Source organism: Bombina bombina, chromosome 2, assembly GCF_027579735.1.
Source record: "Bombina bombina isolate aBomBom1 chromosome 2, aBomBom1.pri, whole genome shotgun sequence".
NCBI classification, from domain to species: domain Eukaryota; kingdom Metazoa; phylum Chordata; class Amphibia; order Anura; family Bombinatoridae; genus Bombina; species Bombina bombina.
Window position 1 is genome coordinate 1,739,313 of NC_069500.1, and position 26,826 is coordinate 1,766,138.

The 26,826-nt window shown below is 42.7% G+C and overlaps 1 protein-coding gene across 1 annotated transcript in view; it reads right to left on the bottom strand.

The window, feature by feature from the left end:
- Window positions 1–1,229: 1,229 nt before the first annotated feature.
- The window catches only part of TLN1 (talin 1), a gene marked incomplete in the record, with an annotated part of 895,533 nt that continues 869,936 nt past the window's right edge, over window positions 1,230–26,826 (bottom strand). The window contains 1 exon segment of the mRNA XM_053700951.1: window positions 1,230–2,517. Within this exon segment, the coding sequence (XP_053556926.1) occupies window positions 2,386–2,517 (132 nt within the window).

The following is a 26,826-nucleotide window of genomic DNA, read 5'->3' on the forward strand; positions in this document are numbered from 1 at the left end:
TAGATGAGTGATCTATCCTTGCAGTCACTAGATCAGTTGTGTGCCCCTGGTGTCTGTCACCAAATTAATGATCTATCCTTGCAGATACTAGATCAGTTGTATGACCCTGATGTTTGTCACCGGATGAGTGATCTACCCTTGCAATCACTAGATCAGTTGTGTGCCCCTGGTGTCTGTCACCAAATTAATGATCTATCCTTGCAGATACTAGATCAGTTGTATGACCCTGATGTTTGTCCCTAGATGAGTGATCTATCCTTGCAGTCACTAGATCAGTTGTGTGCCCCTGGTGTCTGTCACCAAATTAATGATCTATCCTTGCAGATACTAGATCAGTTGTATGACCCTGATGTTTGTCACCGGATGAGTGATCTACCCTTGCAATCACTAGATCAGTTGTGTGCCCCTGGTGTCTGTCACCAAATTAATGATCTATCCTTGCAGATACTAGATCAGTTGTATGACCCTGATGTTTGTCACCGGATGAGTGATCTACCCTTGCAATCACTAGATCAGTTGTGTGCCCCTGGTGTCTGTCACCAAATTAATGATCTATCCTTGCAGATACTAGATCAGTTGTATGACCCTGATGTTTGTCCCTAGATGAGTGATCTATCCTTGCAGTCACTAGATCAGTTGTGTGCCCCTGGTGTCTGTCACCAAATTAATGATCTATCCTTGCAGATACTAGATCAGTTGTATGACCCTGATGTTTGTCACCGGATGAGTGATCTACCCTTGCAATCACTAGATCAGTTGTGTGCCCCTGGTGTCTGTCACCAAATTAATGATCTATCCTTGCAGATACTAGATCAGTTGTATGACCCTGATGTTTGTCCCTAGATGAGTGATCTATCCTTGCAGTCACTAGATCAGTTGTGTGCCCCTGGTGTCTGTCACCAAATTAATGATCTATCCTTGCAGATACTAGATCAGTTGTATGACCCTGATGTTTGTCACCGGATGAGTGATCTACCCTTGCAATCACTAGATCAGTTGTGTGCCCCTGGTGTCTGTCACCAAATTAATGATCTATCCTTGCAGTCACTATATCAGTGGCGTTTTTGACCAGATGAGTGATCTATCCTTGAAGTCACTGTATAAAGTACATATTTTCAAAATCAAACCATGAATTACTTTTCTCTGTTGTAAAGTGTTTTTTCTTGTAAAAAAAAATTTCTCTTTGTTTCTGGGATAGATTGGTGACAATTCACAGCACAAAGAGACCATCTGGTGAAATCATTTATTGCTGATAATACTTTTGGTGCAGCCGCAGAAGTGCACAGATGTAGAAGGCACCTCCATAGGGACCAAGCTACAGCTGAACAAATCCAAACATAATACAAATAAAAATAGATATTTTTATATAGAAATGTAAAGGGCCATCTCATTTTATACATTTAACAAAATATAAAGCTGATAGGGTCTGGCAGTAACAATCTGTGCATTGCACATTTAGGCACTTTAAGGGAGCAGCAGGCAGAAGAAATTAGACCAGATTCCCCATTGATCCGATAAGGCACATACAGGGCCCAACCAGCGGCAAAGTCTGTTAGCTCCCCTCCTAAAGCCGCAGTGGCACAGCTGTTGGCTCCCTTCCTACAGCCGCAGTGGCACGGCTGTTGGCTCCCCTCCTACAGCTGCAGCGGCACGGCTGTTGGCTCCCCTCCTACAGCTGCAGCGGCACGGCTGTTGGCTCCCCTCCTACAGCTGCAGCGGCACGGCTGTTGGCTCCCCTCCTACAGCTGCAGCGGCACGGCTGTTGGCTCCCCTCCTACAGCTGCAGCGGCACGACTGTTGGCTCCCCTCCTACAGCCGCAGCGGCACGGCTGTTGGCTCCCCCTCCTACAGCCGCAGTGGCACAGCTGTTGGCTCCCCTCCTACAGCCATGGCGGCAAGTCTGTTCGCTCCTCTCCCACTACTGTAGTGGCAAGTCTGCTGGCTTCTCTCCCACTGCTGCAGTAGCAAGTCTATTGATTTCCCTACCACTACTGTGGCGGCAAATCTGTGGCTACCTTTTCACTGCCCCCTGGGGCTGAAGGTGCAAGAACGAATTTGGACATAGAGGCAGTGTGGAGGTAATAAGGTATCACAAGCAGCACAAGGTTAATAAGGCTTAAGAGGTAACAAGGATAAAACTTAACAGAAGCAGCATGAGGAGAATAAGGCACTGTGAGATTAAAATGAACCGTTAACAGAAAGTCAGAAACAAAAGCAATGTGGTCACTATAAAACCCCAGCTGGGAGTAATAGGAATGAAAGGCAACTCCCCATCGCAATCCCAGTGATCAGCCGAGGAGCGTACGTAGCAACATGTGAATATGGATGGATGAATGGCCAGTACATAGTGCTGTTCATGAGCACTGGTGGTAATGTACAGAAGAATCAGTTCTGGGAGTCCTCACGGAGTTCTGATGGAAGGAACTTGTATTGTTGCTGCCTGATCATGGCCAGCTTCTTGCGAGCTTCTTCCAACTCCCGCTCTTTGCGTAGCATTTCTTCTTGAGCTGCAATAATCTATCAAGAGAAAATTATATTTGTGATAACTGTAAGCACTAATGATTCCTTTGCAACTCCACCCTCCTACATATCTCCATAATGGTTCCTCTACCACTCTGCCTCCTAAATATCTCCGTTATGGTTTGTCTACAACTCTCCCTCTTACACATATCTATAATGGTTCCTCTGACAACCCCTCCTACATATCTCAATAATGGTTCCTCTACCACTCTACTTCCTAAATATCTCAGTAACTGTTCCTTTACCACTCTCCCTCCTAAATATCTCCATAATGGTTCCTCTACCACTTCCCCTCCTTCTTATCTGTGTAATGATTCCTCTGCCACTCCTCCTCCTTCATATGTCTATAATGGTTACTCTACCACCTCCCCTCCTAAATATCTCCATAATGGTTTCACTACCACTTTCCATCCTACATATCTCTGTAAAGATTCCTCTGTCTCCCTCCTACATATTTCCGTAATGGTTCCTCTACCACTCCCCCGCATAAATATCTCCTTAATGGTTCTGCTATTACCATTCCTCCTACATATCTCCGTAATGGTTCCTCTGCCACTCCCCCTCCTAAATATCTCTGTAATGATTGCTCTAACACTCCTCCTCCTACATATTGCCATAATTGTTTCTCTGCCACTCCCCCTCCTACATATCACTGTAATGTTTTTCGTGCCACTTATCCTCCTACTTATCTCTGTATGATTCCTCTGCCTCTCCCCCTCCTACATATCTCCATAATGGTTCCTCTACCACTCCCCCTCCTAAATATCTCTATAATAGTTCATCTACCACTTTCCCTCCTAAATATCTCAATAATGGTTTCTCTGCCACTCCCCCTCCTACTACATATCTCTGTAATGGTTCCTCTGCCCCTCCTCCGCCTACCGCCTACATATCTCCTTAATGGTTCCTCTATCACCACCACTCCTACATATCTCCGTATTGGTTTTTCTTCCACTCCCCCACCTATATATCTCTGTTATGGTTCCTCTGCCACTCCTTATCCTACATATATCTGTAATGGTTCCTCTACCACTCCCCCTCCTACATATCTCTGTAATGGTTTCCCTGCCACTCCCCCTCCTACATATCTCTAATGGTTCCTCTGCCACTCCCCCTCCTACATATCGCTAATGGTTTCTCTGCCACTCCCGCTCCTAAATATCTCCGTAATGGTTCCTCTGCCACTCCCCCTCCTACATATGTTCATAATGATTTCTCTGCCACTCCCCCTCCTACATATCTCTAATGGTTTCTCTGCCACTCTCCCTCCTACATATCTCTAATGGTTCCTCTAACACTCCCCCTGCTACATATCTCCGTAATGGTTCCTCTGCCACTCTCCCTCCTACATATCTCTAATGGTTCCTCTAACACTCTCCCTGCTACATATCTCCGTAATGGTTCCTCTGCCACTCCCCCTCCTACATATCTCTGTAATGGTTTCTCTGGCACTCCCCCTCCTAAATATCTCCGTAATGATTCCTCTACCACTCCCCCTCCTAAATATCTCTGTAATGGTTCCTCTACCACTCCCCCTCCTAAATATCTCCGTAATGATTCCTCTATCACTCCCCCTCCTACATATTTCTGTAATGGTTCCTCTGCCACACCCCCTTCTACATATCTCCGTAACGGTTCCTCTGGCACTCTCCCTCCTACATATTTCTGTAATGATTTCTCGAACACTCCCCCCTCCTACTTATCTACATAAAGGTTTCTATACCACTCCCCTCAAACATATCTCCATAATGGTTCCTCTGCCACACCCCCTCCTACATATCTCTGTAATGGTTTCTCTGCCATACCCCCTCCTACATATCTCTGTAATGGTTTCTCTGGCACTCCCCCTCCTACTTATCTACGTAATGGTTACTCTACCACTCCCCTCCCACATATCTCCGTAATGGTTTCTCTACCACTCCCCCTCCTACATATCTCAGTAACGATTCCTTTAACACTTCCCCTCCTACTTATCTACGTAATGGTTCCTCTACTACTCCCCTCCTATACAACTCTGTAATGGTTCCTCTACCATTTCCCCTCCTGCTTATATCTGTAATGGTTCCTCTAACACTCCCCCTGCTAAATATCTCCGTAATGATTCCTCTACCACTCCCCCTCCTACATATCTCTGCAATGATTTCTCTAAAAAAAAACTCCCACTTATCTACGTAATGGTTCATCTACCACTTTCCCATCCTAAATATCCCTGTAACACTCCTCCTGCTACATATCTCCATAATGATTACTCTATCACTCCCCCTCCTACATATCTCAGTAATGGTTTTTCTGCCACTCCCCCTCCTACACATGTTCGTAATGGTTTCTCTGCCACTCCCCCTCCTACATATGTTTGTAATGGTTCCTCTGCCACTCCCCCTCCTACATATGTTTGTAATGGTTCCTCTGCCACTCCCCCTCCTACATATGTTCATAATGGTTTCTCTGCCACTCTCCCTCCTACATATGTTCGTAATGGTTCCTCTGCCACTCCCCCTCCTACATACAGTGGGGACAAAAGTATTTAGTCAGCCACCAATTGTGCAAGTTCTCCCACTTAAGAAGATGAGAGAGGCCTGTAATTTTCATCATAGGTATACCTCAACTATGAGAGACAAAATGTGGAAACAAATCCAGACAATCACATTGTCTGATTTGGGAAGAATTTATTTGCAAATTATGGTGGAAAATAAGTATTTGGTCAATATCAAAAGTTCATCTCAATACTTTGTTATATATCTTTTGTTGGCAATGACAGAGGTCAAACGTTTTCTGTAAGTCTTCACAAGGTTGTCACACACTGTTGCTGGTATGTTGGCCCATTCCTGCATGCAGATCTCCTCTAGAGCAGTAATGTTTTGGGGCTGTCGCTGGGTATCACAGACTTTCAACTCCCTCCAAAGGTTTTCTATGGGGTTGAGATCTAGAGACTGGCTAGGCCACTCCAGGACCTTGAAATGCTTCTTACGAAGCCACTCTTTCGTTGCCCAGGCGGTGTGTTTGGGATCATTGTCATGCTGAAAGACCCAGCCACGTTTCATCTTCAATGCCCTTGCTGATGGAAGGAAGTTTGCACTAAAAATCTCACGATAAATGGCCCCATTTATTCTTTCATGTGCACGGATCAGTCGTCCTGTTCCCTTTGCAGAGAAACAGCCCCAAAGCATGATGTTGCCACCCCCATGCTTCACAGTAGGTATGGTGTTCTTTGGTTGCAACTCAGCATTCTCTCTCCTCCAAACACAAGTTGTGTTTCTACCAAACAGTTCTACTTTGGTTTCATCTGACCATTTGACATTCTCCCAATCCGCTTCTGGATCATCCAAATGCTCTCTAGCATACTTCAGACGGGCCCGGACATGTACTGGCTTAAGCAGGGGGACACGTCTGGCACTGCAGGATCTGAGTCCCTGGCGTCGTAGTGTGATACTGATGGTAGCCTTTGTTACGTTGGTCCCAGCTCTCTGCAGGACATTCACTAAGTCCCCCCGTGTGGTTCTGGGATGTTTGCTCACCGTTCTTGTGATCAGTTTGACCACACGGGGTGAGACCTTGCGTGGAGCCCCAGATCGAGGGAGATTATCAGTTGTCTTATATGTCTTCCATTTTCTAATTATTGCTCCCACAGTTGATTTCTTCACACCAAGCTGCTTGCCTATTGCAGATTCAGTCTTCCCAGCCTGGTGCAGGTCTACAATTTTGTTTCTGGTGTCCTTCGACAGCTCTTTGGTCTTCACCATAGTGGAGTTTGGAGTGTGACTTTTTGAGGTTGTGGACAGGTGCCTTTTATACTGATAACAAGTTCAAACAGGTGCCATTAATACAGGTAATGAGTGGAGGACAGAGGAGCCTCTTTAAGAAGAAGATACAGGTCTGTGAGAGCCAGAAATCTTGCTTGTTTGAAGGTGACCAAATACTTATTTTCCACCATAATATGCAAATAAATTCTTTCCAAATCAGACAATGTGATTGTCTGGGTTTGTTTCCACATTTTGTCTCTCATAGTTGAGGTATACCTATGATGAAAATGACAGGCCTCTCTCATCTTCTTAAGTGGGAGAACTTGCACAATTGGTAGCTGACTAAATACTTTTTTGCCCCACTGTATGTTCATAATGGTTTCTCTGCCACTCCACCTCCTACATATCTCTGTAATGGTTCCTCTTCCACACCCCCTCCTACATATCTCTGTAATGGTTTCTCTGGCACTCCCCCTCCTACTTATCTACCTTAAGGTTCCTATACCACTCCCCTCCAACATATCTCCGTAATGGTTCCTCTGAAACACACCACCTACATATCTCTGTAATGGTTTCTCTACCACTTTACATATCTCCATAATGGTTTATCTGCCACTCCCCCAACTACATATCTCTGTAATGATTCCTCTGAAACACACCACCTACATATCTCTGTAATGGTTTATCTACCACTCCCCCAACTACATATCTCTGTAATGATTCCTCTAACACTCCCCCTCCTACTTATCTACGTAATGGTTCCTTTACTACTCACCTCCAATACAACTATGTAACGGTTCCTCTACCACTTCCCCTCCTGCTTATCTTTGTAATGGTTCCTCTGCCACTCCTCCTCCTACATATCTTTGTAATGGTTCCTCTAACACCCCCCCTCATACTTATCCATGTAATGGTTCATCTACCACTTTCCCTCCTAAATATCCCTGTAACACTCCTACATATATCCATAATGGTTCCTCTGCCACTCCGCATCCTACATATCTCTGCAATGACTCCTCTAACACTCCCCCTCCTACTTATCTACGTAATGGTTCATCTACCACTCTCCCTCCTACATATATCTGTAATGATTCATTGAAAACTCATCATCCTACATATCAACCTAATGGTTCTTTTGCAAACTTCTCCTCCTACATATCACCATCATGGTTCCTCTACCACTCTTCCTCCTACATATCTCTGTTATGGTTCCTCTGCCAATGCCCCTCCTACATATCTCTGATTACTCTGCCACTCCCCCTAATACATATCTCTGTAATGGTTCCTCTACCACTCTTCCTCCTACATATCTCTGTAATGGTTCCGCTACCACTTCCCCACCTTCATATCTCTGTTATGGTTCCTCTGCCACTGCCCCTCCTACATATCTCCACTACCAACATTTACATATCTACTTAAATTGTACCACCAGACCCACCTATCTGCAAAATTTTAAAAATCTCTGTAATGGTACCATCAGTCACATTTATCTACAAATTTCCATAATAGTTTCATCATTCTTTCCCTGTCTTTCCATTTTCATGGTATTTCTACTACCATAAGAGTACCACCCCTTCTCTCCCACCTTCATACACTTTGTATCCCTACTGTTCAAGCTCAATATGCCTCATTAATGCTTCCTCTACTTCTTTCCCCCTCACTATGTCTCTAATGCTAACCCTACTACTCATGTCTTTGTAATGTTTTGTATACTTCATCCCCCCTCAATAGATGTCTCTAAAGGTATCCCCATTACTCCAGCTAAATATGTCTCTGTAATGCTTCTTCTACTTCATCCCTCCTCTCAATGTCTCTAATGGTATCTCTACTACTCCAGCTCAACATGCCTCTGTAATGTCTCCTCTACTTCATTCCCCCCTCACTACGTCTCTAATGGTATCCCTACTACTCCCGCTCAACATGCCTATGTAATGCTTCCTCTACTTCATTCCCCCCTCAATACGTCTCTAATGGTATCCCTACTACTCCCGCACAACATGCCTATGTAATGCTTCCTCATCTCACCCCCCCTCACTACATAACACTGTAATGTTATTCCTACTATTCCAGCTCAACGCGTCTCTGTAATGCTTCCTCTACTTCACCTCATTCCCTTCACTACATGTCTCTGTAATGATTTCCCTAATACTGCAACTCAATATGTCTCAGGAATGCTTCCTCTACTTCATATCATCCCCCTCACTAAATGTCTCTGTAATGTTATACCTACTACTCCAGCTCAACATGTCTCAGTAATGCTTCCTCTACTTCATGCTCAACATGTCTCAGTAATGCTTCCTCTACTACTCCAGCTCAACATGTCTCAGTAATACTTCCTCTACTTCATGCTCCTCACTACATGTCTGTAATGGTATCTATACTACTCCAGCTCAACATGTCTCAGTAATGCTTCCTCTACTTCATGCCCCTCACTACATGTCTGTAATGGTATCTATACTACTCCATCTCAACATGTCTCAGTAATACTTCCTCTACTTCATGCTCCTCACTACATGTCTCTAATGGTATCCCTACTACTCAAGAACAACATGTCTCAGTAATGCTTCCTCTACTTCATGCTCCTCACTACATGTCTGTAATGGTATCTATACTACTCCAGCTCAACATGTCTCAGTAATGCTTCCTCTACTTCATGCCCCTCACTACATGTCTGTAATGGTATCTATACTACTCCAGCTCAACATGTCTCAGTAATGCTTCCTCTACTTCCTGCCCCTCACTACATGTCTCTAATGGTATCTCTACTACTCAAGCACAACATGTCTCAGTGATGCTTCCTCTACTTCATGCTCCTCACTTCATGTCTCTAATGGTATCTATACTACTCCAACTCAACATGTCTCAGTAATACTTCCTCTACTTCATGCCCTTCACTACATGTCTCTAATGGTATCACACTACTACTCCAGCTCAACATGTCCCAGTAATGCTTCCTCTACTTCATGCTCTTCACTACATGTCTCTAATGGTATCTCTACTACTCAAGCACAACATGTCTCAGTGATGCTTCCTCTACTTCATGCCCCTCACTACATGTCTCTAATGGTATCTCTACTACTCCAGCTCAACATGTCTAAGTAATACTTCCTCTAATTCATGCCCCTCACTACATGTCTCTAATGGTATCCCTACTACTCAAGCACAACATGTCTCAGTGATGCTTCCTCTACTTCATGCCCCTCACTACATGTCTCTAATGGTATCCCTACTACTCAAGCACAACATGTCTCAGTGATGCTTCCTCTACTTCATGCACCTCACTACATGTCTCTAATGGTATCACTACTACTCAAGCACAACATGTCTCAGTAATGCTTCCTCTACTTCATCCCCCTCACTACATGTCTGTAATGGTATCTATACTACTCCAGCTCAACATGTCTCAGTAATGTTTCCTCTACTTCATGCTCCTCACTACATGTCTCTAATGGTATCACTACTAGTCCAGCTCAACATGTCTCAGTAATACTTTCTCTAATTCATCCCCCTCACTACATGTCTCTAATGGTATCTCTACTACTCAAGCACAACATGTCTCAGTGATGCTTCCTCTACTTCATGCTCCTCACTACATGTCTGTAATGGTATCTATACTACTCCAGCTCAACATGTCTCAGTAATACTTTCTCTAATTCATCCCCCTCACTACATGCCTCTAATGGTATCTATACTACTCCAGCTCAACATGTCTCAGTGATGCTTCCTCTACTTCATGCTTCTCACTACATGTCTGTAATGGTATCTCTACTACTCTAGCTCAACATGTCTCAGTAATACTTTCTCTAATTCATCCCCCTCACTACATGTCTGTAATGGTATCTCTACTACTCCAGCTCAACATGTCTCAGTGATGCTTCCTCTACTTCATCCCCCTCACTACATGCCTCTAATGGTATCACTACTAGTCCAGCTCAACATGTCTCAGTAATACTTCCTCTAATTCATGCCCCTCACTACATGCCTCTAATGGTATCTTTACTACTCCAGCTCAACATGTCTCAGTAATGCTTCCTCTACTTCATCCCCCTCACTACATGTCTGTAATGGTATCTCTACTACTCAAGCTCAACATGTCTCAGTAATGCTTCCTCTACTTCATCCCCCTCACTACATGTCTGTAATGGTATCTCTACTACTCAAGCACAACATGTCTCAGTAATGCTTCCTCTACTTCATCCCCCTCACTTCATGTCTCTAATGGTATCTCTACTACTCAAGCACAACATGTCTCAGTAATGCTTCCTCTACTTCATGCCCCTCACTATATGTCTGTAATGGTATCTCTACTACTCAAGCACAACATGTCTCAGTAATGCTTCCTCTACTTCATCCCCCTCACTACATGCCTCTAATGGTATCACTACTAGTCCAGCTCAACATGTCTCAGTAATACTTCCTCTACTTCATGCTCCTCACTACATGTCTGTAATGGTATCTATACTACTCCAGCACAACATGTCTCAGTAATACTTTCTCTAATTCATCCCCCTCACTACATGTCTGTAATGGTATCTATACTACTCCAGCTCAACATGTCTCAGTAATGCTTCCTCTACTTCATGCCCTTCACTACGTCTCTAATGGTATCCCTCCTACTCAAGCACAACATGTCTCAGTAATGCTTCCTCTACTTCATGCCCCTCACTACATGTCTCTAATGGTATCTATACTACTCCAGCTCAACATGTCTGAGTAATGCTTCCTCTACTTCATGCCCCTCACTATATGTCTGTAATGGTATCTATACTACTCCAGCTCAACATGTCTCAGTAATGCTTCCTCTACTACATCCCCCTCACTACATGTCTCTAATGGTATCCCTACTACTCAAGCACAACATGTCTCAGTGATGCTTCCTCTACTTCATCCCCCTCACTACATGCCTCTAATGGTATCTCTACTACTCCAGCTCAACATGTCTCAGTAATGCTTCCTCTACTTCATCCCCCTCACTACATGCCTCTAATGGTATCACTACTAGTCCAGCTCAACATGTCTCAGTAATGCTTCCTCTACTTCATCCCCCTCACTACATGCCTCTAATGGTATCTTTACTACTCCAGCTCAACATGTCTCAGTAATGCTTCCTCTACTTCATCCCCCTCACTACATGTCTGTAATGGTATCTCTACTACTCAAGCTTAACATGTCTCAGTAATGCTTCCTCTACTTCATCCCCCTCACTACATGTCTGTAATGGTATCTCTACTACTCAAGCTCAACATGTCTCAGTAATGCTTCCTCTACTTCATCCCCCTCACTACATGCCTCTAATGGTATCTCTACTACTCCAGCTCAACATGTCTCAGTAATGCTTCCTCTACTTCATCCCCCTCACTACATGCCTCTAATGGTATCTCTACTACTCCAGCTCAACATGTCTCAGTAATGCTTCCTCTACTTCATGCCCTTCACCACATGCCTCTAATGGTATCTCTACTACTCCAGCTCAACATGTCTCAGTAATGCTTCCTCTACTTCATGCCCCTCACTACATATCTCTATTGGTATCTATACTACTCCAGCTCAACATCTCAGTAATGCTTCCTCTACTTCATGCCCCTCACTACATGTCTCTAATGGTATCTATACTACTCCAGCTCAACATGTCTCAGTAATGCTTCCTCTACTTCATGCCCCTCACTACATGTCTCTAATGGTATCTCTACTACTCCAGCTCAACATGTCTAAGTAATACTTCCTCTAATTCATGCCCCTCACTACATGCCTCTAATGGTATCTCTACTACTCCAGCACAACATGTCTCAGTAATGCTTCCTCTACTTCATGCCCCTCACTACATGTCTGTAATGGTATCTATACTACTCCAGCTCAACATCTCAGTAATGCTTCCTCTACTTCATGCCCCTCACTACATGTCTCTAATGGTATCTATACTACTCCAGCTCAACATGTCTCAGTAATGCTTCCTCTACTTCATGCCCCTCACTACATGTCTCTAATGGTATCCCTACTACTCAAGCACAACATGTCTCAGTAATGCCTCACTACATGTCTGTAATGGTATCTATACTACTCCAGCTCAACATCTCAGTAATGCTTCCTCTACTTCATGCCCCTCACTACATGTCTCTAATGGTATCTATACTACTCCAGCTCAACATGTCTCAGTAATACTTCCTCTACTTCATGCTCCTCACTACTTCATGCTCCACTATTCCTACCATCCCTCTGTGTTTCTTTAATGTTCCTCCTTTATTTCTGCCCTTCATCTTTGTTTCTGTAATGGTTCCTCCACTATTCATAGCATTCCTCTGTGTTTCTGCAATGGTTCCTCCACAACCAATACATATCTCTGTAGTGACTGCTCTACTTCCTGCCTAGTATCTGTAATGGATCCTCCACTAGTCATAGCATTCCTCTGCGTTTCTGCAATGGTTCCTCCACAACCAATACATATCTCTGTAGTGACTGCTCTACTTCCTGCCTAGTACCTGTAATGGATCCTCCACTAGTCATAGCATTCCTCTGCGTTTCTGTAACGGTTCCTACAGCATTCCTTCCACCCCCCTGCATTTCTGTAAGGTTACTATAAGTGGGTATACCACAGGCTGAATGAGCTATATCAAATGCCAAAATAGGGGTGAAGGAGCTATTTGTTAACAATTAAATACACTCCATCAAGTAAGATGGATCATTGGGAACAATTTAAAGGGGAGAACATTTTTGGGTAAACTGTCCTTTTAATCAGTGTAAATTATTATTATTATTATTATTTTCAGAAATGTAATTTTGTTGTATAAAATTGTTATATTTAGTCAGAGAGCTGCAAAAATGTTGAATATCAAATTATATATAAAAATTACATCAAATAATTGTGTATTTATTAGAATTCTTATTATATTAAAGTATAGCATAGCATGTAACGGCTACGTGGCTGGTTACTGCCGCCAATAGACTGGATTCTAAAGCTTTTCACAAATTATTTGTGACAAACATGGTTCTTTAACAGTGGGTTTGCCCTATTCATGCAAACCATATAGCAGTAGCAATGCCATTATTTTCTGACCTTTCCCAGAATATAGTACTTTGTGTGTTTTCTTTATCTATTCATGGTTAGGGATTTTATTTGTATATGTGCAACTAGAGTTTATTGATCTTCTGAAGTGATTGCATTATTAGCTGATCTCATAGTATTGTGCAGGGTAAAATTTACAGGGCATAGAAGGTTGTTATAGAATTATTTGCAGTGTTTTGTTAGAATGTAGTATTTTTCCGTGTTGTGTTTCAGTGCTGTGTAAGTATATGCGCTCACTTTCAAGTTGATTGTTTTTGTTAAAAGTTTGTGAGGGCTGTTAATATTTTGCATAGTGGATAGTTTTTTTTAACCGATTTCTTAGGGAATGTTTTTTTAAGTTTTTATATTTTAGAAAATGTGTGTGAAAGTGTGCTGTATGAATGGGATATTGAGGTGTATGTGATTTCTTTTTTAAGACACGATGAGTCCACGGATCATCTTAATTACTAATGGGATATTCAACTCCTGGTAAGCAGGAGGAAGCAAAGAGCACCACAGCAGAGCTGTTAAATAGCTCCTCCCTTCCCTCCAACTCCAGTCATTCTCTTTGCCTACGTTAGTGATAGGAAGAGGTAAAGTGAGGTGTTAGAAAAGATTCTTCAATCAAGAGTTTATTATTTTTAAAGTAGTGCAAGATTGTGCTGCTTTGTTCTAGGGTGTAGCCGTAGTCCATATCAGTCTCTTCAGTAGAGCAATGGTGGCTTTAGAGCAATGGGAACTTGTGGGACATAATTGTCACTGCGCCTCCCATATATTTATGCTGCCCTAATCCTGATAGCGTAAGCAAGATTACTCAGGCTTTATCCTTTTCCACAGGGCTAATGTGAGGGAGAGGACCTTGCAAACCTGCTGAGCTGCCCTGCTGTCGGGCAGACTTTAAAGGTAAGTGCTGACTTTTTATTCTGGGTCTGGGAGATCTCAGAGGATTGGAGCACTTTATTAAATTTCAGGGGACATAACTTCATTCTATATGAAGGAGGACCCTGTGACAGCAATTGGTATGCGGGCACTGGGAGCTTATATCTATAACTGAGTATAGAGAACTCAGTAGGAATATGTGTTTGTGGCAGGTTCAGTTTACTTCCCAATCGGTTTGATGGGCTAAGATGCTACTTTCTCTCAAGTTCTTTCTAGAGCCTAAGTTTCTCCCATTAGCTATTTTTAACTTAATATGACAATGGTGACCGTGAAATCGATAGCAGTAACGCCCATGATGGGCGGAGCCTGGTTTGCACGCTTTTGAGAGCGCACGCTACCGTTTGGATACATTGCCTGTGTAAAACGGCTAAGTCTGTAAAGACTAATAAAAGGTCTGATGGCATTGTACTTCCAGTACACCCAAACAGTTCCCAGCAGCTTCTCTGGTTTCTACTGAGGAGTGCAGGGCTGAGCGTTATTTAGTACATGATACCAAGTTTTCAAAAGAGTTACTGGTATCACGCCCATAGGGGGCGGAGCTATGTTTGGCGCCGTTTTGGATGGCGCACTTTCTATTTTCCTTCTGATATCGGAAAGGAATTCTGTAGCACAGTAGTTTCTGTTTGTATGTGGGACCGGACAGCACCGCCGCTGCGTTCCGGATCCGTTATGGATAAGAATAGAACCAATGTCTTTATTACTTGTACCTTTTTCTAAATAAAGTTTAGGGATTTTATGGTTTCTAAGACAGATGGACACCTTAGCAAAGAAGGCTGAGGTGTAGATAGGTTCTTTATAGTTACGTACTAATTTTTTCCTTCTGCTGCCTTTAAAAAATATAAAGTTTCTCTTAAAGTTTTAAAGAGACAGTAACGTTTTTTTATGGTTAACTTTTATTTCTAAATTTAACATGTTTATTTGTTTAATTCATCCTTTGTGATTTAGGATGGATCTAGAGCACACCAAAAAAAAAAAAAAAGTTACTTTTTAAAATTTAAAGAGACAGTAACTTTTTTATGTGTCAATTTTTTATTAAAAAAAAATTCTTTTTTTTCTGAACCTACTCCTTCCAAGGCAATTACTGTCTAGGAGTCTGTTGACAATGGTCAATCTATGCCACAAACTTCTCCTATAGTGTCCATCTAAACTTTATGGCCACATGCTGTGCCCTGCACTTCCTTTTACACTCCACTCGGAGCTGCTCTGCATTTCATATATTATATGTTTTTCCCACAAGGCAGAAAACATTACTAGAGGATTTATTTTCAATTATTTGGATTAAAAAAATGATCCAAGGGGAATGATTCAGTAGTTACTGTTCCGAATGGTTCTTCCCTGTTACCTGAAAGAGGAGGATACTTTGGGATTATCTGAGAGAGAATTCTCAATCTCAGATGGAATATTAATTTATTTGTTCCTGAGGTTATTTTTTTCTTTCCGTTTTTGGATGGACACCTCCATTATTAATTTAGGAGGTTTTAGCTACCCTGGGCGACTCCGACATTACCGGTGTAATCTATACTAGTGCGTCCAGTAAGTTATAAGGAATGTAGAAAAACGCATTCCCTATATTTAAAGAGATGTTTCCTATAGCTGACTCAGCTATGGAGGCTGGGCAATCATTCCCTAGGGTGGAAGGAGTTTTTTCCAGCTTAGCTAAAGAGAACTACTATTCCCTTAGAGGATATTTGGGTTTTTCAGAGGTCCTATGGACAAAAATTAGAGAGAGGATGTACACTAGGGCTTACATTGGCAACCCGCTGTGTACTTTGCTATCGTCTTTAGTGCAACGGCATATTGGTTTGATGCGTTGTCTGATGCTACTAAGTCAGAAACTCCCCTGGATAAGGATCCAGGATGGGATAAGAGCTTTCAAGTTTATTTCAAATTCTTCCCTTCAAGTTATCAAACCGGGAGCATAGTTTTCAGGTTTCTCTGTTCCAGCTCACAGTGCCTTATGGTTAGAACTTTGTTCTACGGATGTATGCTCTAAGCCTAAGCTTTTAGCGATTCCTTACAAGGGGAAGACCTTGTTGGGACCTGGCTTGACGGAAATAATGAACAAAAGAAGACAGCTCCTCATAGTGCAGGTAAGTTTCATAAGCTGGGGTCACAAAGAGAGACAAACGGTTGTAGGTATACTCACAAGAGTACTGGCACTCTTATATAAAGAAGTGCGAATAGGCAGACTGACATTCAACAGCAGTCAGTACGCTGGAACGGATGGCATCCAAACTTTCAAAGGCGCAGCTGTGGGCTCGCCTCCACAAGCAGAAAGGGATCGTCTGGATCAGCGCTGTGTTGGAAAAAGGCAGCTTTCACTGCATACAGCATCCACTTGAGGCTGATAATCGCCAACGGTATCCCATCAATAATAAAAGCTGTGTTTTGGAAAGAAACCCTTGCAGAAACAATCAGGGTAAATGCAAATAAAAAGCCAAATGACCAGGCTTATGAAAAAGAACTGAACATCTCGAACCCAAGCCTGAGCGAAGATGGAAAGTTTGCCCCCTACAAGACCCTGTCCCAGATCGGGGGCAAGTCCTTCACGCTGTGTTTGATTTAACAGCATGCTTTTTTTTTTTTTTAAATCTTTAAATTCCAAAAGATATTATTTCCGTCAAGGAGATAGAAAAACTATCCAAGAGTATAGTAATAGAGTGCGCCAGATAGCTCCAAAAACCTTGTTAAATGGCCAAAATAGCAAATTTTGTCTCTATGATATAGGACATCAATAATTATGTATGAAAAAGAAACAAAATATGACCAAAATATATTGTAAGATGTAAAAATGTGATAACCGGATAATAGGCCCAAAATAATTACTCAAATAAAAGTTAGTGACATTTAGATTCAATATCTGTAATAAAAGAAAAAAAGTTTTATCATGCAGAAGTCCCAAAGATGGTTGTGAACGATGTCTCAAAAAAAGAAAGTGTCTCTAAAGGTGAAATGAAGACTCCGGTGAGATGGTGATATCTAAGTGCAGCAGGCTGCTGGTCTTGGGACTGTGTGATCAAACAGTATATCTAGAAAATGAACAAAAGAAGACAGCGCCTCATAGTGCAAGTAAGTTTCATAAGCTGGGGTCACAAAGAGAGACAAACGGTTGTAGGTATACTCACAAGAGTACTGGCACTCTTATATAAAGAAGTGCCAATAGGGCAATTGATAATAGTGTCCCAGGGACACAAATCAGAGTTCAAAAAGTTTTCCTCCCAGGCAGGTTTCTGCTTTCAAGGTTATCTACATATCATATAAACGGAGAGGCATTCTTACACTGCGTTGGAGACCTCTAAGACCTGGGAGTGATTGTTCCAGTTCCACTACAGGTACAGGGTCTGGGTTTTTTGTCCCAATCGGTTTGTGTTTCCCAAAGAAGAGAGAACCTTCAGACCACTTTTAGATCTCAGGAGTCTAAACAACTTTCTTAGTGTACCGTCCTTCTAGATGGAATCTATTCATTCCATTCTTCCCTTGATCCAAGCTAATCAATTTATGATAGCAAAGGGTTTAAAGGATGCGTACCTTCATGTGCCATTCTCAAGAATTGTCTCAAGTTCGTGGCTCTTCTTTTTGGTCTTGCCACAGCTCTCAGAGTTTTTCACAAGGGCTCTGGGATCGCTGTTGGCGGTGCTTCGGTTACGGGGCATTGCAGTGGCGCTCTATCTGGACGACATCCTAGTCCAGGCGCCATCCTTACAGCAAGCAAGATGTCACACAGACTTGGTGTTACCCTTCCCGCAATCTCACGGGTGGAAGGTAAATTTGGAAAAGGGTTCCCTAGTCCCAAGCACAAGGGTAACTTTCTGGGGAACTATAATAGATTCCATATCAATGAAGAGTTTATCGATACTTGTCTAGTCATTCAGTCCACTCCTTGGCCTTCAGTGGCTCAGTACTTGGTGGTAATCGGGCTGATGATGGCGGCAATGTACATCATCCCGTTTGCTCGGTTCCATTTCAGACCTCTGCATTTAAGTATGCTCAGGCGATGGATCGGAGATTATACAGATTTGTCTCCTCGAATACTACTGGAACAGGAGACAAGGGATTCTCTTCAATGGTGTTGTCTCTGGATCATCTCTCCCAGGGAACCTACTTTCGCAGACCATCTTGGGTGATTGTGACAACAGACGCCAGCCTTCTAGGGTGGGGAGCAGTTTGGGGCTCCCTTAGGGCTCAGGGGGTTTGGACTCAGCCAGAGTCTGTTCTTCCTATAAACATTCTGGAACTGAGAGTAATCTACAATGTCCTTCTGGTCTGGCCTCAGTTAGCCTCGGCCCAGTTTTATCAGGTCCCAGTCGAACAAAGTAACGTCAGTGACTTACATCAATCATCAGAGAGGAACGAGGAGTTCCTTGGCGATGACAAAGGTATTAAAAATAATTCAGTGGGCGGAGGCCCAATCTTGCTACCTGTCGGTGATCTACATCCAGGGGTGGACTACAGGGAGGCGGATTTTCTGAGCAGGCAGACTTTTCATCCGGGGGAGTGGGAACTCTATCCGGAAGTGTTCTCCAATTTTTTCCTCAGTTTGCTTTTCTTCCTCGGGTCATTGCTCGAATTAAGCAGGAGAGGGCATCGGTGATCCTCATAGCACCGGCTTAACCTTGCAGGATTTGGTATGCAAATATGGGGGATATGTCATCTCTGCCACCTTGGAGACTTCCGTTGAGGAAGGACCTTCTAATCAAGGGCCCCTCCTTCTCTCAGATCTGGTTTCTCTGAAACTGACAGCTTGGAGATTGAACGCTTCATTTTATCCAAGCAGAGTTTTTCTGACTCGGTCATTGGGACCTTGATTCAGGTTCATAAGCCTGTCCCTAGAAATATTTATCTTAAGATGTGGCGTAAATATCTCTATTGGTGTGAATCCATGGGCTACTCATGGAGTAGAGTTAGGATTCCTAGAATTTTGTCTTTTCTCCAAGAGGGTTGGAGAAAGGTTTATCATCAAGTTCCCTAAAGGGTCAAATCTCTGTCTTTGTCTATTTTGTTACACAAATGTCTGGCAGATGTCCCAGATGTACGATCATTTTGTCAGGCCTTGGTCAGGATCAGGCCTGTGTTCATACCAGTTACTCCTCCATGGAGTCGGATTTTAGTTCTCTGAGTTCTTCAAGGGGCTCCGTTTGAGCCTATGCATTCCTTAGATATTAAGTTCTCTTGTTGCTATTCTTCTGATTGGAGAGTGTCAGAGCTCTCGGCATTACAGTTGGAGTCTCCTTATCTTATTTCTTTTCAGATAAGGTAGTTTTATGTACTAAATTAGGATTTCTTCCTAAGGTTGTTCTGAACGGAACAATAATCAGGAGATTGTTGTTCCTTCCTTGTGTCCTAATCCTTCTTCTCAGAAGAAAAGACTTCTGCACAATTTGGACGTGGTCTGTGCTTTAGTTTAACCTGCAGGCTACTAAGGACTGTTGTCAGTCTTCTTCTTTGTTTGTGGTTTTCTCAGGAAAACGCAAGGGTCAGGAAGCTACGGCTACTTCTCTTTTATTTTGGCTGAAGAGTATCATATGTTTTGCATATGAAACTGCTGGACAACAGCCTCCTAAGAGAGTTACAGCTCATTCCACTACGGCTGTTGCTTCCTCATGGGCGTTAAAAAATGAAGCTTCTGTGGAACAGATTTGCTAGGCTGCAATTTGGTCCCCTCTTCACACTTTTTCAAAGTTCTATAAATTTGTCACTTTTGCTTCGGCTGAGGCCGTTTTTGGGAGAAAGGTTCTTCAAGCAGTGGTGCCTTCTGTTTAGGTTCCCTGTCTTGTCCCTCCCGTATCATCTGTGTACGCTAGCTTGGGTATTGAATCCCATTAGTAATTAAGATGATCCGTGGACTCATCGTGTCTTAAAAAAGAAAAGAAAATTTACGCTTACCTGATAAATTTATTTATTTTTTGACACGATGAGTCCATGGCCCGCCCTGTTCTTTTAGACAGGTTGTGGGTTATGTAAACTTCAGACACCTCTGCACCTTGGCTTTTCCTTTCTCTTCCTAACTTCGGTCGAATGACTGGAGTGGGAGGGAAGAGAAGAGCTATATATACAGCTCTGCTGTGGAGCTCTTTGCCTCCTCCTGCTGACCAGGAGGTGAATATCCCATTAGTAATTAAGATGATCCGTGGACTCATCGTGTCACAAAAGAAATAAATTTATCAGGTAAGCATAAATTTTTCTTTTTGCCTGATTTTAAGTATACCAATTCTTTTAGGAGTGCGTGTATTGTCTTTTAGTTTGCTGTCATATTGTGTTTGCGTGACACATAGGGTGTTTCACACGAACAAAAGGGGGGAGTATTGATGAGTATCTTTATTTATGTGATTTGAGTGATTGTTTTTAAGTAAGAAAATGAACCTAAAATGTTTTTTTTTGTTATTAACACAATATTTGTATTTGCAGGATGAGATCATGGAACTGTATCCAGAAAGAAAGAGAAAAAAAAACACTAACTAAATTATTTTTGAGTTTTTCATATTTAGGTAAATCTGTACAGATAATATTCCATAGTGCACTCTCCAAGAGATTGAAGATTGAATGCAAGTAAACCTTTTAAATAAAGAGATGCCTGGTGCCTAGGTGAAGGAAAGAAAAAGAAGATAAAAGACCTTTTGTCAAGTTTGTTTTAACCACCGTACTGCAGTACAAGTTGCTGAACTATCTTTTGGATCCATTCTTTGCTTTGCATGCTGGTACCAGCCCCAGAACTGGACTCTGGGTAATCTATAACTGTTTCCTCTGATGTGTGTCTTCAGAACATAAAGACTATCTTTCTCTGGACTGTGCCTTGCCTGCTGGAATTGAGGACCTGTTACACTGTTACAGAGTCATCCACAGCTAAATTAGGGGACTATTGTTTTAACTAGTTTACTTATATTGCTTGTTTTGTATTCTCTTGTAATTGTGTTATTTTTATTGACCATATTAGTTATAAGAAGTCATATAGCTTTGTCTGCAGACAAGTATGCCTTATTTGTATTAGTACACATTGTAGTTTATGCACTTAAACAAAGTAACCCTCTAGCTAAGTGTAACTCTAAACCTTGCTGTTTCCACGTCATGCTACACTGTGGAGAGTGTACAGAGCAAGAAACTGTTGGAAATATTGGGGGGTGCTAGCTATGCAGGTTGAGAAAAGGAAATTTATGCTTACCTGATAAATGTATTTCTTTTATGATATGAAGAGTCCACATATTTCATCCTTACTTAGGGATTACGCCTCCTGTTTAGCAGGAGGAGGCAAAGAGCACCACAGCAGAGCTGTATATATAGCTCCTCCAAGGTGCAGAGGTGACTGAAGTTTAACAAAAATAAATACCTGTCTTAGAAATGACAGGGTGGGCCGTGGACTCGTCATATCGTAAAATAAATAAATTTATCAGGTAAGCATAAATTTCCTTTTCTTTTACATGATATGACGAGTCCACAGATTTCATCCTTACTCATGGGATAAAATACCAAAGCTATAGGACACGGATGAAAGGGAGGGACAAGACAGGAACCTAAACGGAAGGCACCACTGCTTGAAGAACCTTTCTCCCAAAAACAGCCTCAGAAAAAGCAAAAGTATCAAATTTGGAAAAAGTGTGAAGAGACGACTAAGTTGCAGCCTTGCAAATCTGTTCAACAGAAGCATCGTTTTTAAATGTCCATGAGGAAGGCACAGCCCTAGTAGAATGAGCCATAATTCTTTCAGGAGGCTGCTGTCCAGCAGTCTCAAATACCAGACGGATGATACTCTTCAGCTAAAAAGAAAGAGAGGTAGCCGTAGCTTTCTGGCCCCTACGCTTTCCAGAAAAAAACAACAAATAATGAAGATGATTGACGAAATTCCTTAGTCGCCTACAAGTAAAACTTCAGGGCACGGACCACGTCCAAGTTATGCAACAGACGCTCCTTCTTAGAAGAAGGATTAGGACATAATGAAGGAACCACAATTTCCTGATTAATATTCTTATTAGAAACAACCTTAGGAAGGAAACCAGGTTTGGTACGTAAAACCACTTTATCAGAATGGAAGATAAGACAAGGCGAGTCACATTGTAATGCTGAAAGCTCAGAAACTCTACGAGCAGAAGAAATAGCAACCAAAAATAAAACCTTCCAAGATAACAACTTAATATCTATGGAATGCATGGGTTCAAACGGAACCCTTTGAAGAACATTAAGAACTAAATTCAAACTCCAGAGTGGAGCAATTGGTCTAAACACAGGCTTAATTCTGGTTAGAGCCTGACAAAAAGACTGAACGTCTGGAACATCTGCCAAACGTTTGTGTAGTAAAATTGACAAAGCAGAGATTTGTCCCTTTAAGGAACTTGCTGATAACCCTTTCTCCAATCCTTCTTGGAGAAAAGACAGAATCCTGGGAATCCTAACTCTACTCCATGAGTAGCCCTTGGATTTGCACCAATAAAGATATTTACGCCATATCTTATGGTAGATCTTTCTAGTAACAGGCTTACGTGCCTGAATCAAAGTATCAATGCCCGAATCAGAGAACCCCGCTTAGATAAAATCAAGCGTTCGATCTCAAAGCAGTCAGTTGCAGAGAAATTAGATTTGGGTGTTGGAAGGGTCCCTGAATGAGAAGGTCCTGCCTCAATGGAAGCTTCCACGGCGGCAGAGAGGACATGTCCACTAGATCGGCATACCAAGTCCTGTGAGGCCACGCAGGCGCAATTAGAATTACTGAAGCCCTCTCCTGTTTGATCCGAAAAATCACCCGGGGAAGGAGAGCAAACGGTGGAAAAACATAAGCTAGGTTGAACGACCAAGGCATCTATCAGTTCGGCCTAAGGATCCCTTGACCTGGATCCGTATCTTGGGAGCTTGGCATTCTGACGAGACGCCAGCAGATCCAATTCCGGTCTGCCCCATCTGAGAATCAGGGTGACAAAGACCTCCGGATGGAGTTCCCACTCCCCTGGATGAAACGTCTGTATGCTTAAAAAGTCTGCTTCCCAGTTGCCCACTCCTGGGATGTAGATTGCTGACAGATAACAAGAGTGAGCCTCCGCCCACCGAATTATCTTGGATACTTCTGTCATCGCTAAGGAACTTCTTGTTCCTCCCTGATGATTGATGTAAGCCACAGTCGTGATGTTGTCTGACTGAAAACGGATGAATTTGGCCAAAGCCAACTGAGGCCAAGCCTGAAGTGCATTGAATATTGCTCTCTTGGAAGAAGAGACTCTGACCGAGTTCACACACCCTGAGCCTTCAGGGAATTCCAGACTGCACCCCTAGTAGGCTGGCGTCCGTTGTCACTATTACCCATGAGGGTCTGCAGAAGCACGTCCCTTGGGACAGATGATCAGGCGACAACCACCAAAGAAGAGTCTCTTGTCTCCTGATCCAGATCTATCTGAGGAGACAAATTTGCATAATCTCCATTCCACTGCCTGAGCATTTTCAGTTGCAGCGGTCTGAGATGAAAACGAGCAAACGGAATGATGTCCATTGCCACCACCATCAATCCAATTACCTCCATGCACTGAGCCACTGATAGCCAAGGATTGGACTGAAGAGCTCGGCATGTATTCAGAATCTTTAACTTTCTGACCTCTGTCAAGAAAATTTTCATGGATATGGAATCTATTAATATTAATCTATTAATGAACTCTTTTCTAGATTCACCTTCCACTCGTGAGTCATCAGAAAGGACAGAACCATGTCTGTATGAGACTTTGTCAGATGTTAAGACGACACCTGGATCATTATATCGTCTAGATAAGGCGCCACTGCAATACCCCGCTGCCTGAGAACCGCCAGAAGGGACCCTAGAACCTTCGTGAAGATCCTGGGTGCTGTGGCCAACCCGAAGGGAAGAGCCACGAACTGAAAATGTTTGTCCAGGAAGGCAAACCTTAGGAACTGATGATGATCCTTGTGGATAGGAATATGAAGATATGCATCCTTCAAGTCCAAGGTAGTCATATATTGACCCTCCTGGATCAATGGTAGAATTGTTCGAATAGTCTCCATCTTGAAGGATGGGACTCTGAGAAACTTGTTTAGACTCTTGAGATCTAAAATGGGTCTGAACGTTTTCTCTTTTTTGGGAACCACGAAAAGATTTGAGTAAAACCCCTGCCCCTGTTCCAGTATTGGAACGGGACGAATTACTCCCATAGCAGAGAGGTCTTTTACACAACGTAAGAATGCCTCTCTTTTTATCTGGTCTACAGACAATTGTGAGAGAAGAAACCTCCCCCTTGGGAGAGAATTTTTGAATTCCAGTTGATACCATTGGGACACGATTTCCAGTGTCCAGGGGTCCTGAACATCTCTTACCCAAGCCTGGGCAAAGAGAGAAAGTCTGCCCCTACTAGATCTGGTCCCGGATCGGGGGCCGCCCCTTCATGCTGTCTTGGGAGCAGCAGTGGGCTTCATGGGTTGTTTACCTTTGTTCCAAGCCTGGTTGGGTCTACAGATGGTCTTGGCTTGCGCAAAATTCCCTTCCGGTTTAGCGGAAGAAGAAGCTGGGACTCCTTTGAAGTTCCTAAAGAAACAAAAATTATTTTGTTTACCCCTCAGTTTAGCTGCTTTATCCTGAGGTAGGAGATGACCCTTACCTCCCGTAATGTCAGAAATGATTTCTTTCAAGTCAGGCCCGAATAGGGTTTTCCCTTTGAAAGGAATAGCTAAAAGCTTTGACTTGGATGACACATCAGCAGACCAAGACTTTAACCATAACGCTCTACGCGCTAAAATGGCAAATCCGGCATTCTTAGCTGCCAACTTGGCAATCTGAAAGGCGGTGTCTGTAATAAAAGAATTAGCCAACTTAAGAGCCTTAATTCTATCAAGAATTTCCTCTAAAGGAGTCTCAGTCTTAAGAGAAACCAGAAAGCCGCCGCAGTGGTAACTGGTACAATGCAGGCTGTTGGTTGTAAAAGGAAACCCTGATGAATAAATAACTTTTTTAGAAGACCCTCCAATTTCTTATCCATAGGGTCTTTGAAAGCACAACTGTCCTCAATAGGAATAGTTGTACGCTTAGCCAGGGTAGATAAAGCTCCCTCCACGTTAGGGACTGTTTGCCAAGAATCCCAAACAGTGTCAGATATGGGATACATTTTCTTAAAATTAGGAGAAGGAGAGAACGGGATACCCGGTCTTTCCCATTCCCGTGTAATAATTTCCGATATTCTCTTAGGAACCGGAAAAACATCAGAGTAAGCAGGCACCTCTAAAAATGTGTCCATCTTACACAATTTCTCTGGTGGTACCGCAATAGAGTCACAATCATCCAGAGTCGCTAAAACCTCCCGAAGCAACAGGCGGAGGTGTTCAAGCTTAAATCTAAAGGACATGACGTCCGAGTCCGTCTGAGGTAACACACTTCCCGAATCAGAAAGTTCCCCCTCAGACAGAACTTCCCTGACCCCCAAATCAGATCCCTGTGAGGGTACATCGGAAATAGCCAACAAAGCATCAGAGGTCGCAGTATTCAAATTGACTTCTGTCCTGCTGCGTTTGCCCTGTAACACTGGCAACTTAGATAAAACCTCTGTAAGGGTAGATGACATAACTGCAGCCTTATCCTGCAGAGTAAATTAAGTAGACGCAGTTGAAGAACCCAGCGTCGCTTGGGTGGGCATTAAAGGTTGTGACGCTTGGGGAGAAAGTAGCGGCATACCTTGATTCTCATCAGACTGAGAAGCATCCTTAGACACACTTTCCTTAAAGAAAATGTGCTCTTTACATTGTAAGGCCCTTTCAGTACATGATGGACAAAAAGTAAGAGGGGGTTCCACAATGGCATCTAAACACATAGAACAAGTAGTTTCCTCAAGTTCAGACATGTTAAACAGACTAGCAATTGCATTAATAGTCGTTCTTTACTTGAAATATTGAGCTCTGAAGTCAAATTACATAGACAAAATTTTTTAACTGAAAAGTGTACTGTGCCTTTAAATAATAAAAGCGCAACAATTTTTCTGTTATCTCAAAAACAACGTTTGCAGCAATAAAAACTGTCCTTATGTGCCCAAAATAGCTTAATATTGCATGTCGTTCCAAATAAAGTATTAAGCCATGTGCCCCTCTTACATACACCGCAATTACCAAGTGTAACTTCATTAAAAAACACCGTACTCCCTCAGGCCAGTGATAATGAAATTATCATGACAGCCCTTAAGCAAACCGCATCTCCCAGCGTCTAGCCCACACTGAATATACCTTAAAGATATCTTTAGACATATTTAGCAATCAATATAAAGGGAATTCCAGGTACACCATTTCCATACATATAGTGCATACTGATTACCCCTCCCCAGATAGGGAATATTGTCAGCCTGTTCTGATGCATCAAGTCTCCCCAGAAACAAATGACTGAACATACCTCAATGCTGCTTGTAGCATGACACGGTTCTCCACACTGAAGATGTTTCTTTTACACTATCTTCAACTGCTCTGTGGGAACCAGTAGGATCTTAGATAACGTATGCTAAGATCATCAACATCAGGGCAGAAAATAAGACCATTTCTCCCTGAGAAAAATAGTACTCACTGGCACCATTTTAAAATAAAAAACTTCTTGATTGAAGAATCTAAACTAACACCTCACTTTACCTCTTC